This window comes from Venturia canescens, chromosome 11 (genome assembly GCF_019457755.1).
Source record: "Venturia canescens isolate UGA chromosome 11, ASM1945775v1, whole genome shotgun sequence".
NCBI lineage: Eukaryota > Metazoa > Arthropoda > Insecta > Hymenoptera > Ichneumonidae > Venturia > Venturia canescens.
The window spans coordinates 13,485,176-13,504,265 of NC_057431.1; the positions used below are offsets into that span (position 1 = coordinate 13,485,176).

Consider the following 19,090-nt stretch of genomic DNA (forward strand, 5'->3'; position numbering starts at 1 on the left):
ATTTGTTTTCAATGTAACTGTCTGATATATAATAAAAATGGATGAAGGATATACGAAGTAATAACAATAGGTTCGAATAATAATAATTCATTCTTTCGTGAATTAATAGATAACAACGATGACGATACTTCTGCATTCCATTTTGACGTAGAAGAACCCGGAACGAGTGGAAGATACAGAGAGCTTGTACGTCGTACAAATTCATTTAATTCTCGTAAACGACCTCGAAACAGCGATAATTGGATCGATAATGCAGCCAAAAAATCCAGAAATACTGGTATCGCGGGAGTTTCCAGAGGAGGAAAAAAATTTCGGGCAAAAGAGTTGGGATCTGGATGTGAAGCTACATGCAGATTTCAATGCCAAAAAAAAGTCACTCTTTCACAGCGACAACAAATTTTACAGCAATTTCTTTCACTGGGAAACAGAACTCGGCAATGGGAGTTTATTTCGAGATATTCTCCAAGTTCAGAGCCAAAAGAAAGAACTCGGGATGATACTGATGGGGAAATGCGAAAAAAAAATATCCCGTAAATATTATCTCCCAATAACGGCTGATAAGCAAGTCAAAGTATGCCAAAAGATGTTCATCGATACTTTAGGTAATTAATTACAATGAATGTATTTTTTTCCTACGTTCTTATTATGATATATACATGAATACCGTTTGCATTATACTTTTTGAGTGATACAAATGTGACTTATAATAACTCTTTACTATTATGCAGGAATCACACGTTGTCCGTTGCAAACGCTTACTAAAAAACTTTGCACCCAATCCGGTTTCATTGAAAGCGATCGTCGTGGTCGTCACAGTACGAGACCAAAGAAAATTTCTGACGAGATTCGACAAACCGTCTTCGATCACATAAAACTATTTCCCAGTGTTGAATCACATTATTGCCGAAGTGACAGAAAAATGGAATACTTGGAACCAGGTTTAAATATCAGTAAAATGTACAGAATGTACAAAATATGGTGCAGTGATAATGGTATGCCGGAAATAGCTGGAGAACAGATTTACAGACATATCTTCAACTACGAATTCAATTTATCGTTTTTCAAGCCAAAAAAAGATCGTTGCGATGATTGTGAAAAATTTGCACACATAGCAAATGAAAATGAAAAAGAAAAAGCTCGAATCGAATGGTTTATGGAGCATCAAAAAAATAAAGATACCGCCAGATATCTGAAAGCAAAAGATATTCAAGAGGCTAAAAAAAATGATTCGATCTCCGTGGCCTGCTTCGATTTACAGAAGGTCCTCTCAATTCCAAAAGCAGAAACATCATCATTATATTACAGACGGAAAGTTTCATGCTACAATTTCACGATCTTCAACATCACGTCTCGTAATGGCACATGTAATTTTTGGAATGAGACTATTGGCAAGAGAGGAGCGAATGAAATCGCAAGTTTTGTCTGGAGGTATATTTCAAAAGAAATTGAAACTCAGCAGGTCAACGATTTTCGTTTCTGGAGCGATAATTGTGGTGGACAAAATCGCAATCAAATTTTATTTTCAATGTACTTGAAAGCTGCTAACGACTTCAAGATTAAAATTACTCACAGGTAACGAATTTTCCTTTATCATATTTAAATTAGTAATCTGTCTACAGTTATTTTTTGTTTTGTACTTTATGTATGGGACATTTTTTTGGAATCCGTCATGCTAGTGGATCAGGGGGTTTTCAATCGCCTTGTAACTTCAGTATTCGAGTAGATATGTTAAATAAGAAGCACTTTTTTTAGTTTTTGAATTGATACTTTGGTTGCTAGTCGAAAAAATGACCCATACGTAAAAGGTCAAATATAACTAGAAATAGATGATCAATTTAAAAAATATCAGGGATATAGCTATAAAGAAAAAAAATATAAAGGAATTTTGTGTATTGGGTTTCAAAAGAATGGCCCATATAACTTTATTATTTATTTTATTTGTATTAAGTAGTAAATATTAACTTAAGTTTAATTAAATTGTATTGCAGATTTTTGGAGAAAGGACACACCCAGAATGAGGGTGACTCGATGCATGCGGCAATCGAAAGAGGTTGCCAGCATAAATCGGTCTATACCGAAGAAGAATGGTATGCAATCCTGAAGTCAGCAAGGCCCTCGAAGCCGTATGAGATGAACGTGGTCCGACAAGAACAAATTTTCGACTTCGCTGAACTAGCGAAAAAATTTCAAAATTGGAAATCGATTCGCATTTCCGAAATTCGAGAAATTTGTTTTGATGGAAGCGTCGAAAAAATAAATTTCAAATATAGCTTTCATGATAGAGCTAACTCGGCTTCTGTTACAAAAAAAAACTGTGTGTGGACCGATTTTATACCAAAAAAAGCTTATAGCGAAAAGATCCGGCTTCCAAAATCTAAAATTTATGATATTAGGTTTATGTGCCATAAAGGACTGATACCTGAAAATTGTCGATCGTTCTATGAAAATATAATTTCTTAATTTTTCAAAAATTTGTTTGTTCAATACAGTTTAAGAAAATTGAAAAACCTTACAGATAGAGTGGCTCTGAATACTAAAGTACCCCGAATGCCAGTGCTGTATCAATGAAAATATATTCACTGTTCGAGATAGCACGTTCTTCCATTATAATCTGAAATAACACGTTGTTCTATCACAATTTGAGATAGCACCTTCTTCTACCACAGTTTGAAATAGCACGTTCTTCTCTTAAGATTTGAAATAGCGCGTTGTTCTATCACAATTTGAGATAGCACGTTATTCAATCATAATCTGAGATAGCACGTTTTTCCATACTGCCGTCGAAATATCCACAGCCACTCGGCTGATCCTTGTGAAAAAGAGAGGATCGACATGATAACTTAAATGCGACGTATGGCCCGCGGAACGCAAATAGTCCAGGAATTCTAGACTTTTTCAAGACAAAAATTTTCAAGTCGAATTTTTTTACGGAATAAGGTAAGGGGGTGTCCCCTGAGTATAAAACCAAATTTGTGGACACCAAAACGTGTTGCGTTAGCCGCCATCTTGAAAAACGCTTTTTTGCAAAAATCTCGAAAACGGTGAGTTTGACGTTAAAAATCGTAAGGACCTTTTTTGTAGAGCATAAAATTTCCCATCTTTTTTATTAGAAACTTTTTTCTCTATTGTTAATATTTTTCGAGATATAGTCGAAAAAAAAACCAAATTTTTGTTTTTGCAAAATATCTCGCTAATTTTTGAAAATACGAAAATAAAAGTGGTAATCAAAGTTGTAGAGCATGAAATATTCTACAATTTTTGTATGAAACTTTTTTTTGTAAAATGAATAGTTGCTGAGTTGTAGCCGATTGAAAGTTGCCACCAGGTGAAGCAAAACGGCGGTGAGCGGTAATACGCTTCTCTAGCATGCAAACGAAAAGTGTTACTGAAAAATTTGATCATAGAGATAGTAACAACAATATTTACAATGGAAAAAAGGGACACGGACGATAGGAGAAGTATTTACACAATAAAAACATTTCGACGAATAGTTTGAAAAAGACAAATTTATTCAATGTCAGATTTAATACAATTTTCTTTGTTTGGATGAGGAGGGACAATTTTCGTCAGTTTGCGCGCTTTCTTCTTCCATGCCGAAGTCATGTAAAGCAAAAGAATCTATGAAAGATTCGTCATCGTCGATTATTGGGGTTGCGTTATTGCATGATTGGCCACTGCAATTTGAACAAATGATAGAACATTTCAAGCCACTCTTTCGACATCCGCAGGCAGCTCCGCAATTTGTTTTACATTTGCAAGATATAACTTGCAGCAAACTTTGCGGCGCGGGAGCTTTTTTTGTTTGTATTGGCAACAAACGAGTCGCAGAGCGTTTCCAACCCCAGTCTTCCGGGTCATGGTGAAATCCCAGCCAACTTTGCACCTGATGATACACCCTGAACGAATGGTAACGCGCTGCATCCTGGGTCGGTGGTAGAATTGCCAAGTTCAGCTTCGTGTTTCGAGCTAACTTACCAAAATTCTTGTACCGCAGAGAGTCGATGGACAGATCGGTTTTGTTACCTCCGTACAGAGCAATGAGAAAGCGCTCGCCAGCTTGAGCAATCATATTGGGATCGCTCCTTCTGTCTTTGAACAATGCCACAGCCGTCAGCAATTCTTCATGGTTCTTTAATGTTGTCAAAGCTTTGCATTTTCCAATTTTGAACAGAGCTGAAGTTGTGTCACAACCGCTGAATGCATGTAAAAATAAAATGTTTTCTCTAATGTTTAGATCATACTCCGGCTTGAGGCAACGTGAGTTATATAGTGATTCGGCAGTGCGTCCTTTTCCGGGTTTGCGGAAATAGATATTTTTTTTCTTTGGCGCTAATGCGGTCAACAATACAAGCAGATCGACATCCTCGCCTACGACGATGACGGTCTCGTAATGCGAAGAAAAATCCACAGCTGTTTGGATGATCAGCGTGTCTGCATCTTCCACAGCTTGTTCGACACGAATTTCAGACGTTTGAAGCTCCTTGGATAACATTGCTATCAAGCGAGATTTATTGCTGTCATTGCCCAAGAATTTTTCTCAAGGAGTTGTGGCAATCATTGTCTCAGTGATAATAATGTTTTGGGAACAGTTGTTTTTCAATCGGCGAAGACGTTCGAAGGACTTTGTACCCATGAGAGTTATATCTTCAGGATATCCATCAAAAACTACCGTTGTATTACAGCCAAAATGTTTTTTCACGTATGCAACATACTTGCGACAAATATCTTGGTATGAGACATTGCGATCCCACAAAACACGGTGTAGAAGAAAACCTCCGTCCACAACAACCATTCTGTTAGGCCCCAAGCTTGTGTTGGCTGGCAGTGACCGGAAGCAGCTGTATAACGTAGATTTTGTTCCATGTCGCATTCCTGCTTCTGTGAATAATGATAGAGGGTAAGGCGCAAGTTCGTACGTCAGATGATTTTGCAAATCTTCTGGCGATTCTTTTGTAATGCACATCCTTTGGAAAAGGAGTAAAGGATCGATAGGAATCGATGCTGAATCCACTTTGACACTGCTGGACATAATCGCCAGAACGTTATCACCAAGTTTTGTAAATTTCTTAACATTTGTTAACATGTACCGAAACTCATTAATATATATGCATTAAGCCTTATTGTTGAAGAATGCGCCGACGTATGCTAATAATCCCCTGCAATATTTGCCGCCTAGACGGCGCGTCCAATGACACTTTTCATTTGCATGCTAGAGAAGCGTATTACCGCTCACCGCCGTTTTGCTTCACCTGGTGGCAACTTTCAATCGGCTACAACTCAGCAACTATTCATTTTACAAAAAAAAGTTTCATACAAAAATTGTAGAATATTTCATGCTCTACAACTTTGATTACCACTTTTATTTTCGTATTTTCAAAAATTAGCGAGATATTTTGCAAAAACAAAAATTTGGTTTTTTTTTCGACTATATCTCGAAAAATATTAACAATAGAGAAAAAAGTTTCAAATAAAAAAGATGGGAAATTTTATGTTCTACAAAAAAGGTCCTTACGATTTTTAACGTCAAACTCCACCGTTTTCGAGATTTTTGCAAAAAAGCGTTTTTCAAGATGGCGGCTAACGCAACACGTTTTGGTGTCCACAAATTTGGTTTTATACTCAGGGGACACCCCCTTACCTTATTCCGTAAAAAAATTCGACTTGAAAATTTTTGTCGAGCGCACCCCCTTTTTGAGCTAGAATTCCTGGACTAAAATGGAAATCAAACAAATTTTCGACACCGTTTACTTAGAACCTAGGTACGGGCTATATTTATTTGAGTAGACACGCAAGTAATCAAATTCGTACGGAAAATGAACGAAGAATCGCAAACTCAAAGAAAATGATTATAATTTATTACAGATTTGCAAACGCAGCTTTAGAAGTTACGTATGAATCTCTGCGGTCAACTCTGTTTCGGGAAAGATCGATTGGTCGGCCAGCCATTCCACCGACATTAAGTGCTCTCGGGGACATTCTACCGAATTATGAACCTCTCCGAGATAACTATCGCGGTTCCATACTGACCTCGCGTGGTAAATGCGCACTTTTTTTCGCGTCGGAGACGATGATCTCCGAACTTGACAAAGCTCGAGAGGTGCATGTGGATGGCACATTCAAGGTATGATCATAGCGTTAGATTGGTTCATCGTTATTTCGCATCACCGTTCTTCAATATTCATTGAAAATGCTTTGTATGTTTTACTAGGTGGTACCAAATCGCCCACCAATGGTACAGTTGTTAACGGTCCACATTCGCCACTCAGATCAAGTAAGTTATCTTTTTCTTGAAAGAATCTTTGTCTACAAAAACTGAAATATCACGATGCATGTGCAACAATTGAAATATTAATTGTAAGGATTTGCGGCTGTGCACATTTTGTGCGAGGAACTTTACGAAAAAGTGTGGGAGAAACTATTCGAACTGGCTCCCAATTTGCAGATGAATTTAGAAACTGTAATCACGGATTTCGAACAAGCACTGCTTACATCTATTAATAGATGCTTACCGACAACCCGCATTCGCGGTTGTTGGTTTCATTTCAACCAAGTATGTTGGTAACAAAAACATTATCACTAGACTAAAATTACTTACTAAAAAATCTGAATAAAAAAGAAAACGTGAATACTAATTTAATACGTACGAAGTTGTAATATCGTTAAACTTCTTTCAAATGAGAAATAAAATGTGTCACTTTTTCAAAAATATAGAAGTTTTTTTGTTAAGTTTCAAAAGTGGTGGCACGTAAATATTTTTTGTGCGATTTTGGCAGTTGAATTTGGAATTTACGATCAATTAATATCTTTGATAAACATTACAAAAGTTTGATCAATGAATATATAAATCAAGCATAACAATGTACACAATTTTTCAATAATATATTGTAACGGTACTATTTTGTGTCAGAACACCCCGTTACGCGTAGATTCGAGCTTCTTATAAAATAAAGGAGCAGGCATGAAAGAAAAACAAGAGTGCGAGGAAAGATCTGTGAAAAATCAGAAGTTTTATTCAAAAAAGACAATTTTTTGGTTGTTTTCTGTGAGTTGCTTACAAAGGAGAATGTTATTTGCTCAAGCAAAAGAACTTTTCCTTATTGCTTTTGGTATTTTTCGCACGCAAATGACTTAATTTCGCATTTAAAGAATAGTAAGAGCAAATTTCTCAAAATAAGGTAAATTTCTCAATTAAAGAATTAAATTTCGCAAATCGGGAATTAACTTTCGCCAATAACGGATTAAATTTCACAAATAAATCTCGCAGATACTAAATTTGGTTTTGCAATGAAGCAATTATATTTCGCAAATTAAAGAATTAATTTCGCAAATTAAAGAATTAATTTCACAACTTAAAGAATTAATTTCGCAAATTAAAGAATTAATTTCACAAATTAAAGAATTAACTTTCGCAAATAAAGTTCGCAATTAAAGAAGTGACTTTCGCAAATAAAGTTTGCAATTGAAGAAATGACTTTCGCAAACAAATTTCGCAAACTAAGATTTTCGCAATTAACGAATTTTGGCTACGCAATTAATTTTCCCAAATAAAGAATTAACTTTCGCAAATAATTAAATTTCGCAAATGAAGAATTGAATTTCGCAATTGAATTTGAGTTTCGCAATTAAAGAATTAAATTTGAATTTCGCAATTAAATTAAAGAATTGAATTTCGCAATTAAATTTGAGTTTCGCAATTAAAGAATTAAATTTGATTTCATACAAAAGTAAAGTAGATCTTAATTGTTTGCCTTAAACGTTGGCACCTATCAACCGGAATTCAATCCACTCAGGAATCTTAAGGCAGAACGAACCCGAACTGCCCCCGCCCTCCTGGCATGAAGGGAAGGATTCCCCCAAGAATCTTGTGACCGAACGGAACCGAACGGTCACCGCCCTCTTGGCAGGAAAAGGATGGGTAATCTGGCAGAAATCTTGGTCCAGAACGAAATCGAACTGTCTCCGCCCTTCTGGTCAGATCGGTGCCCCAGAGTGGAAATCTTGAACCCAAACGGAGCCGAATGAGGCCTGCCCTTCCAAACTGAGTCGGTGGTGATCTACGTTTTGCAAAGCGGATTCTGAGTTGCGAAGTCAGAATCGGCTGGTGAATTGCGTAAGCGGATCTGAGTTGCTCAATCTGCAGATCGGCGTGCGTAAGCGAATCAAGCGTGATGAGGGCAAGACTGGCTATCGAGACTCACTCTCGATGCCTTTTTATACTAGGCTGATACAACAACGCGAAATAATCATAATAAATTGGCGGGCTTCGTGATATTTCTGATTCGCTCGCTTATGCGTGTTAAAATTTCTAATTGGCCAATTTTATCTTCGGTGTGCTCTATCATTGGTTGCTTAATTGCGACCAATCGTAAATTTTTATTTTCATGAACTGCGCTTGTGCGACACTCACAATCGTCAATCGAGACTGAGTAATTTTCTCATTTGTCATTCGAGAAACTCGCCTATTGGCTGGATTTTTTGATTGGCTCTTGCGAGCCTGGTCGCAGCAGCGCGCGAAACCTGTTTGAATTCAAATTAATCGCTTTGAAATGATTTGATCAATTTTTCTTGTGTTTTGAAATGAATTTGCTCTGAAGTTGCCACTAATTGAATCGCACAAATATTTCTTTACATCTCCGTTTTTGTTGTTAACGGGAAATGAATTTCTTAAAGAAAATTATTGAAAATTGGTTTTTCTGGTGATCTACGTGGCGCGGGTCGATAAGCGAGCCCTTACGCTGGCGCCTCTCTTTGAGTGATACGCGTATCGCTAATTGCCGTCGGTACGGCCGCATGCTCTATTATCTAGTTCGTCTCAATATGTTGAAATGAAATGGAATTAATGACATATACTGATATTTATAAAATTTGAATATACGCAAATAGAGTTATTTTTTTTAGAGCAACTGAAATGTAATTTTTATTTGAACGTAGGCTGTTTACCGAAAGTGGCGTAGTCTTCGACCATCTGTGGCAGTTCCAGATAGCATCCTATGGATGTCAATGAGCCTTCCATTGATTCCATCGGAGAGGTTTATTGAGGGACTAAACGTCATCCGAGACGCAGCGGACGAAGTCGCCCATCAGTACCCTTTCATAGATCGTTTTATACGATACTTGCAGCACCAATGGGCGCCTCGAGCCGAAATATTGACAGTGGTAGATAGTCCTGTACGCACAAACAATGTTACGGAAAACTATAATCGTCACATACAGTCTAGGTTGGGGGGTGCTCATGTACAGCTGTGGAAATTTTGTGGTATGTCTTGTTCTATGGCTTTTAACTCCATAAGGGGGTCATCTACATCTTCGTTTCAGGCATTCTCCATAAGAGTAAGAATGTATAATTGCAGATAATCTGAGAAAAATGGTGCAAATCAACGATCTCGAGTTCACAAAATTGCTGAACGGTTTAAATCGAAGGCGACGAGAAGTTAACACCCAGATTGCGGAAGATGCACGTATTCGGGCTGCACAGGAACGACTCGCATCGGGAAGGTCTGTATCAATGTCATGAATTCTTTTTGTTTCATTTTAAAATATGGAACTCATATTTTTCTTTAGATCGAATCATTCTATTGAAATTAACGTTTTCAGATATTCAATGAAAGATTTCATGCTAACAGCAGTAGAGCATCGACGGCACCTAATTATTCGTCACTATGACGAAATTGAAAGATGTAAGTAAATGTCAAGAAATGCGTTTGTGGCTCGACGCAAAGTGTTAGAAAAACGAGCGTAAATCCTGTCGCACTCTTATACACGCGATTATCATTTTTAAAAAATCGATATTTGTTCTCCACAAACATGGCTGCTAGAAAGCTAGAGTATGATGAGAGATAAAACTATGTAAAAGGAAGAGGTTATAGATAGATTTTTCAGAACACCTCTTCCTTTCACATGGTGTTTTTTCTCTTAACATACTTCAACTTTCTGGGAAGCATGCTCGTGAAACACAAATATTAATTCTTATCGCTAACCAGATAAATATGCATAATGTATAGTATCTATATGTACTCACGAAAGTATTCTTAAAATTTTTTCATCAACACTAGACCACAACGCAAATGGAGAACCAGCCCATAATAACATAGGTACGTATGCGTGACAGTAAACAGTATGTTGACCAGAATTTTTTTTTTTTTGCAAATTGTATGAAATGCATCTAATTATTTGGTAGAGCAAGCTGATGTAGTGGCTCAAGCGGTGGTTCCTCAACGTTCCATGGAAAATTCAGCTCCGCAGGCAATTCATGGGCTGGTCGAAAATCCACCTCCCGAAGCTATTCTTCAACGACTATTAGGCAATGAAATCATTCAAGCGGTTCCTGAAGATATAGAAGAAAACCACCCCGTTCAGCCAGTTCCCGAACCCGTAGGAAACGGAGAAATTGAAATTTTAAGAGAGGAACTGCAGTATAACGAAGCGCCAGTTTATCTGGAAATTAGCATTCCGCAGGACCGTGCGGAGAGACAGCCAGCACAATATGTAGTAGCATCTTGCCGCATATGCATGGGAGCACCACCGAGCATCACTTTCATTCCATGTGGGCACCTTGCTCTTTGCGAGGTGTGCTTCCATCACATGGAGCGACTGAGGCTCGAAAATGAAGCGTATTTAATGAATAATGTAATTGACGTAGAAGAATATGCGACCATCCCCAACATGCCCCGTTTGCCGATCATCTTATACCAGCACGGTAAAAGTTTACTATTAAGATAAAAAGAAAAAATATTTTAAGATAAAAAGAAATATATTAATATTTAATAGATTCTATTGATTTGTTGAATATTTATAAGTTGTTATCAGAAATACTCATAAGGCTGTGAATATTTTCAAAAAATAAAGAAATGACTATTAAAGAAAATACATTGTTGTTGATGCTTCATTGACAAATTGATTACTCGTATACAGGATTTATGTTTTTACGAACATACTCTTTCATCCCAAATTATTGCACGATATCCTTAGGTAGAATTAGAGGGAAGCAAAGGGTACTAAACGGACTGGGTGTTATGAGTAATTTTGGAAAGCTGTCATTACATTCCTGAACACAAATCCAAACACAAATGTAGTAAAAATAAAAATAATTTGATCATGGCAAACGTTTTATAAAGAAAACCTCGAAATCTCCAAATTCTCCACGGTTACTGTCATTCCTTTAGAATCATTTGGAATAGATTGTGTGCAGCCTCCCAGACAATTTTATTTTATTGCTAAAATGAGTATATACGTCGTCCTGAAACCACAGACGATTTTGAACTGTGCGCACTTTTGTTGACCGGCGCGAATGCACATGTGCAATTACAAAAAGTTATGATGACAGAAATTTCTCTAATACTCTACATTATATAGCGATTGCTTTGATCAAAATCTCCTGATTCACGTAACAACGATAGCATAGTCGTTATGCGAGTTTTTCTCTTGATCTAAGCTGAATTTCCGTTGTGGAGTCGTACTTCCTCTCTTTAATCTTCGATTGCTCGCAATTGACTACCGCTAATAGTTCCCTATTCATTTATCACTGTAGGATAAAAAGAATTAGTCGGATTCAAAAATGACAATTTTCGATCGTTGGCAAGTCGCGATAGTCAGGTGACAAAATGTACAAATTAACAATTGAATAGGAAGTATTCTTTAAAATGTAGGTTATATACTGGAATAACTTTTTCAAAATACACATCAGAAAAACCATGGAGCCTTCCTGCTTATGTTCGTTTAGAAGAAATATTTAGTACATTCTTTCATCTGAAAAATATAATGTCGTAGAACAAAAGACAAATTTTTGTCATTATTGAAAAAAAAACGAGAAAAAAGAACGACCTCTACATTGTTTTCCGAACGTTTCTTAGCATGGTTGCACGGCATATTTAATCCAAACCGATCTCAACTGTCCTTAATCAATAAATGTAATTCAAAAAATGAGAAATAAAGGAAGAAAAAGTGGGAAAGAATAATGAAAAATGATTTCTCAGAACAGGATGTTTTTCTGTCTCTTTTTAAAAATACTTTCCGTTTTTGGCATAGTTTTGTCGTTGAATAAATGATGGGACCAAGCACAACATTGAGGATCTGAATATCATGAAAGCGAAATGTCATATTCGACCATTGGAGGCTTGCTCAATTAAATCCGAGAACCTTTCTCTTGCACCGTTCAATCGCTGACTGTACAGATTGAAATAAAGCTTGGTTTTTTATTGATATTTTGCGATTCGAAGGGATACTTATAGTTATTCAAAACCGTATTTGGGGTTAAGTCAAACGAAATGAAAAATACAATTGTAGTTGTAGTTGCTCACAAGTAAATCAATAGAATAACGCACTTATAAGAAAAAGAAAAAAATCATTATGATGTGCAATCAAAGATATACTTTTTAAACATTCTTAATTATAGCCATTCAACGAAAAGTCCGTGTTCCCCAAACATCGTTCCAAAAATAATCAGACAAAACTGTCCGTCCGAAAAAATATCAAAAATTGGCACATTGATATTTGTTCCGTCCTCAACGGAACTTTTGGGAGTTTTATTTTCTCTCTGCATACTCCCACGAAAGCAGAAGAGTCATTGCACGATGATCAAAGGTAAACTCGGGAATTACAAGGGGGTTGCACAGCCATAAAAAAAGGGTCTTGCGCGCGGTCGATCGTTCGCGTTTGATCGCTCGCAGACCCATAAAACATGTGGCAGCCAAATGTGTGGCTCTCGACATCTTTCCTGACGGTCAATCCTTTGTTACTGGTAGCCGTTCTGGACCATCTCTAAACGGACGTGCTCTTCTTGTAATTACCCGGTTTATCCAAAAAAATGTCTTGAGCTCGCGGAAAACCCTTCGAGTTTTTTCTTTTACTATCCTTCTTGTTTCTAGTTCACATCTAACTTTTGCTGGATTGGTCAAAACGGGTCTCCGCCTTCTGCACACAGCTCTCAAATTGACCAACCACATCGTTTTGCAGCTAACAAACAGCAAAGGGATGCGACTTGAAGATTTTTCAGTGAGCTCTCAAAAAGTAGTCTACATCAAACCTCCAAACGCGAAGGTCGTCTCCCATACACGACATCGCGAGTAAATTCACCTTGTAATTCATAATAAATACAAAATTTTGTTATCTCCACAATCTGTTGAGTTCAAGACTCATTTCCTACCCAAGTTCGTAGGCGATTAAGTTCACTTACGAACGTATCACTGAAGTCGCGTCACCGTGCGAGTGAGGTCGGAATTTACAACTCCGATCGGTAAAAATAGTTAACCGCGCGACGTTAGTGGTCGTTACATCTTTTGGTCCTTCGAGCCGGATTTGATCACTACGGTCCTCGAAACATTTGCATTGAACAGTGTTTTCGAAATAATTCATTCAAGGTGAAAAAGAAAACTGCTAGGTGTCAATTTTCTCGAAACAGTGACTTTTGTGAGTGAACGATACTGGAGCAGACGAGCTATACAGCATCCTCCATCAACACATCGCTTCATAATCACTCCTAGCCAATCAACCAAGGACTGCGACCTCCTGGATCTGGGGAGCTATACTACAGCATCATCCAGCGAACTTCGTGGTCATCGATCTGAACGACGCTTCAGCGTAAAGGTAAGCTCGTTAGTCAATATCATTGCCAAATCCTAGTTTCCCCCATTCCACAATCATGTCGCTCTCACCGGAAGAAATACGGTCTCGAGACAGACTCGTCCGTCGACGAGCGTTTGTAAAGGGACAGCTCACTGCATTCAGAAGAGTCCTAGAAACACCCGAGACCCCTCCGGACATTGACACTGTCAAAATATACATGGAACGTCTCGAAAAATACTTCGAACCACTCGCGGAATTGACCGCCGAGCTGGCCGAATTGGAACCCGAGGCAGGACACACCGAAGAGCAATTGGAACTGGAAGCGGAATACATCAGACTTTTGGCAAAAGGTCGCAAGTGCGACCGAGAAGTATCTTCGTTTGGCCCGTCTACCGCCAATGCGGCAGAACCGGTGCGCGAATCCCCAAGTCCATTCAATGTGACTCATTCCTTCACTCGCTTACCTGAACAAGGGTTACCCAAGTTCGACGGTAAATACGAAAATTGGCTGAGTTTCAAAGATGACTTTGAATCGTCAATCGGTTCCCGCGTGGACCTATCTAACACGCAAAAACTAAAATATTTGAGATCATGTCTGAGTGATGAGCCCGAGCGACTAGTACGGAGTTTCGGCACCACTAATGAAGGCTATCCCGAAGCCATGAAGCTTTTAAAAGAGACGTTCGAGCAGAAGGGAAAAATTTTGGAACGTCATATCAATGCGATTTTCAACATCCCCACGATGCAGCGAGAATCCGCTACCGAGCTCTGCGCCCTCATAAACACGACTCAGTTGCATTTATCCGCGCTAAGGTCTCTAGAACAGCCGGTAGATCAATGGGGTTCGATGTTAGTTTTCATTATCTTGAACAAGCTCGACAAAACGACTCGTCGGGAATGGAAACGGGCGCAAAGAGGAAACGAAGTTCCAAGTTTTGAAAAATTGATTCATTTCTTGCGCGAAACGGTCATCGCATCGGACGACGCTCCATCGGGGAACACCGGTAAAGAAGAAAAGGCTAACAACACAACGAAGGGAAAACAAGGTAGGGGAGCCGATCCAGTCGGGAAAGGCCCTACCCGTATACACTGCTTCGTTGCAGCAAATGGCGCAAATTGTCCTGCCTGCAACGGATCATCCCATCCGATTTTGCGGTGTCAACAATTTAAAACGTTGTCGCCAAAAGAGAGGCATGGTATCGCAGTAAAGGCAACTTTGTGTCTCAACTGTCTTCGACCCAATCACAACACTAAGGACTGCGGATCGAATTATTCTTGTTTAGTCTGCAAACGCAAACACCACACGTGGTTACATTTTGCAGAACCGTTAAATACGCCGGTGGCGGTGCCAGAGGGTAATCAAGCATGACTAAACAAGACGGGATCTTCACCGGTAATCACTCTTGTGGCGACCTTTCCATCAAAAAACATTTTATCTACGGCAACCGTAAAAATAATTAGCGCTGCAGGAGCTCCGAGATCATGCCGAGCCTTGTTGGACACATGTGCAAATTCCAATCTCGTGACTGACAGGTTAGCAATATCGCTCGGGCTTCCCAGAAAACAATATAACGTTCCGATTAGCGGCGTTAACAATGCGCAATCAACTACGAATTATTTAGTTACGACTACGGTCCTGTCGAGACTTAATGGGTTCAGGAGAGAATTAACGTTTTTGACAGTGAAAGACATCACTGGATTGGTACCGGACGAGAAAATTCAACGAAGCTCTCTGAATATACCGTCAAACAAACCACTGGCCGACACCCAGTTTGACCAACCCGGAGAGATAGATCTTCTTATAGCATCCGGGACAACCTTAGCCAGTCTCTGCGTAGGACAAGTGAAACTCTCCAAATCGTCAGAAGAGGATCTTTATCTCCAGAACACGCGTTTCGGCTGGATAATCGGTGGTTCCATTCCAAGAGCTGATTCTCAGGAAACAACGTCAATGAAACATCGATGTTTCCTTACAAATCTAAAAGACGTGATGAGAGGTTTCTGGGAAATAGAGGAGCCATCGCGGGAGAATATACCACCTGCCGAAGAGAGTTGCGAGAAGCACTTCCGAAAAAACACGAAACGCGGCGAAGATGGGCGCTACATCGTGGCTCTTCCTTTCAACGAGAAAATAACAGAGTTGGGAGACACAAGAGCAATGGCGGAAAGACGATTTCTCGCACTGGAGAGACGATTGAGAAAAAGCGCCTCACTTTGGGATTCGTACAGCAAGGCCATGCAAGAATTCATTGACTTAGGTCATATGACAAAGGTCGTCGGGGAGCCACAACCCGGAGGATGTTATATCTCGCATCATCCGGTCATAAAGGAAGGAAGCTTGACGACTAAGCTCCGACCCGTTTTCGACGCATCGGCCAAGTCGACAAGTGGCATCTCTTTAAATGACACACTTCTTGTGGGGCCCACCATTCAGGATGATATTTTCTCGCTGCTCTTACGGTTCCGTAAACATAATTACGTGCTCACAGGAGACATCGAGAAAATGTATCGGCAGTTTTGGGTACAAGAATCGGATCGGAAATACCAACGAATTCTCTGGAGAGATTCCGACAGTCGCATCGCCACATACGAAATTAATACGGTTACTTTTGGGGTAGCATCTGCCCCCTTCTTGGCGATACGCTGTCTCCACCAATTGGCTGACGATGAGGGGGAGTCATATCCGAAGGCGGCAGAGACTCTCAAGAAAGATATGTACGTCGATGATTTGTTAACCGGAGCACCGACTTTCGAGGAAGCTCTCAAGTTACGCGACGACATCAACGCACTCCTGCAACGAGGAAAACTAAACATGAGGCAGTGGGCGTCCAATGAGCCAAGGCTTCTTCATGGTTTGCCCGTCAATTACGTAAACCTCAAGCTTCAATCCCAGGACAACCACACCATCAAAACCCTCGGAGTGCACTGGGATTCGGAAAGGGACCAGATCGTCTACACGGTACAGGAGGTACCTCCGAATAGCCGGGCTACGAAAAGAAATATCCTTTCAGAGATCGCGAGAATCTTTGACCCGCTAGGCCTGCTTGGTCCTGTGATAACGTACGCCAAGCTTATTATGCAGGAATTATGGGTTGAAAAACTAGATTGGGACGATCCGATTCCTCTCTCTATTCATACGAAATGGTTGAAGTACACGAAAGGACTCGACAAGCTCAACAACCTATCGTTCGATCGAAAATTTTCATCGACGGAGACCGATGAACTCCAAATTCACGGTTTCTGTGACGCCAGCGAAAACGCATATGGTGCGTGCATATACATTCGCGCCGTCGATTCCGATGAAAGAATCACTTCGACTCTACTTTGTGCAAAGGGTAGAGTAGCTCCGCTGAGCAACAAACGATCTGCCCAAGCAGACGAAACAAAAAACTATTCCAGCGTCACTATCCCACGTCTAGAATTATGCGCTGCGCAAGTTCTTGCTCGTTTATATACCACGGTTCGTCAAGCGATCCCCGTTAATCCGAGCAAGACTATTTTCTGGAGCGATTCGACTATCGCCCTACATTGGATAAGAACCTCGCCGAGCCAACTGCTGCCCTTTGTTGCCAATCGCGTCAGCGATATTCAGGCAAGGACCGAGACAGACAGCTGGAGACACGTCCGATCAGCTGACAATCCCGCCGATCTTATCTCACGGGGTCAGACTCCAGATGAATTTGCTTCACCAACACTCTGGAAAAACGGACCCAGTTGGTTGACGCAATGCGAAGAAAATTGGCCTCGGTTGGGGTTGCCGAGTCTGGAACGGGTGCCCGAAACCCGAAAGATAAAATGCCTCGTGGCACCAATCCACTGGGACGTTCTTGAGCGATACTCTTCAATCGTCAAACTAAAAAGAGTTATCGCCTATTGTCTAAGATTTAAGACGAAATTGAAGGGCCCGTTGAGCTGCGAAGAACTCCAAACAGCAACGAACACCATTCTACGAAGTGTTCAATCGTTGCATTTTGCCGAAGAATTAAAATCTCTTCGCGAAGCTAAATGCGTGGATAGAAAGAGCAAGCTCGCACCCCTGACTCCGTTCATAGACAATTACGGTTTAATAAGGGTAGGAGGCCGATTAAGAAACGAATCGATACCCTTCGACGAACGGCATGCGATCATATTGCCACGGAAAACCCATGTTACCAATTTTTTAATTAGCTACGAGCATCTCCGCAACTACCACAGTGGCAACCAGGCAACGCTCTATGCTCTTCGGCGAAGATACTGGATTTTGGACGGTCGCAATCAAGTGCGAAGAATAATTCGAAACTGTTTACGATGCAATCGTGTCGAGCCTCAATCTACGAATTGTGTGATGGGAGATTTACCGAAGGTCCGCGTCACCGAAGCACGGCCATTTTTGAATGTTGGAGTCGATTACTGCGGTCCATTCTTCATAAAAGAAAAAAAGTTCCGAAATCGGGGTCGGGTGAAGGTTTACGTAGTGGTCTTCGTATGTCTCTCGGTGAAGGCCGTGCACCTGGAACTCGTGAGTGACCTGACAACGGAGGGATTCATCGCAGCGTTAAAACGCTTTACAGCACGCCGAGGACTCTGCAAAAACATATATTCGGACAACGGGACGACTTTCGTCGGAGCGAACAATGAATTTAAGGAGATTATGCAACTTCTTCGTTCTGCCGAACACAATACGACTGTCTCCAATCAATTATCTGAACAAGGTATTCAATGGCATTTCATGCCACCTCATTCACCCAATTTTGGGGGAGTCTGGGAAGCGGCAGTGAAATCTTTTAAACGTCATCTAAAGCGCATAGTCGGAGATCAATTATTCACATTTGAACAACTAAACACGTTCATCACTGAGGTTGAAGCGATCATGAATTCACGTCCATTGACTCCCATTTCCAATGATCCGAATGATCCTTTAGTTCTTACACCAGGTCATTTCCTTATCGGCAATTCACTAACGAGCCTACCAGAAGTTGACCTTTGCGCACTGAAACGAAACGATCTTTCATCGTGGAAGCTAATCCAAAAGGTGCGCCAAGATTTCTGGAGACGTTGGCATAAAGAGTATTTGACGAACCTCACTGTTCGTCACAAATGGACCCATGGAACGCATGAGATCAAGGAGGGCTCTCTTGTACTCATCAATGAAGACAATGTGCCTCCCCTTCGGTGGCCCATGGGTCAGGTCATCGAAACTTTCCCAGGTGCCGACGGTGTCATCAGGGTCGTGCGACTAAGGACTCCCAAGGGAACGTTCATCCGCAACACTCGGCGGCTCTCTCCACTGCCGATGACCATCGAATAAAATTACAGATTTTTACATTCATTTTCATTTTTCTTGATCGATACCCTCTCAAGGGGGGAGCATGTTCCGTCCTCAACGGAACTTTTGGGAGTTTTATTTTCTCTCTGCATACTCCCACGAAAGCAGAAGAGTCATTGCACGATGATCAAAGGTAAACTCGGGAATTACAAGGGGGTTGCACAGCCATAAAAAAAGGGTCTTGCGCGCGGTTGATCGTTCGCGTTTGATCGCTCGCAGACCCAT

At 40.3% G+C, this 19,090-nt stretch overlaps 1 protein-coding gene across 1 annotated transcript; it reads left to right on the forward strand.

Annotated features, from left to right (window-relative positions):
• Window positions 1–14,925: 14,925 nt before the first annotated feature.
• Window positions 14,926–18,847, forward strand: LOC122417762 (uncharacterized). The gene is made up of 2 exons (XM_043431557.1): window positions 14,926–15,007; window positions 15,243–18,847. Exons 1-2 carry the CDS (start codon window positions 14,926–14,928, stop codon window positions 18,845–18,847), a joined length of 3,687 nt encoding a protein of 1,228 aa, XP_043287492.1.
• Window positions 18,848–19,090: the final 243 nt, after the last annotated feature.

Bases quoted from the DNA above. Each gene is read 5' to 3' on its own strand.
- LOC122417762 (XM_043431557.1), top strand. From the start codon at position 14,926: ATGACTAAACAAGACGGGATCTTCACCGGTAATCACTCTTGTGGCGAC. The intron at 15,008-15,242 runs GTAAAAATAATT...CGTTTTTGACAG, and splicing joins ACATTTTATCTACGGCAACC to TGAAAGACATCACTGGATTG.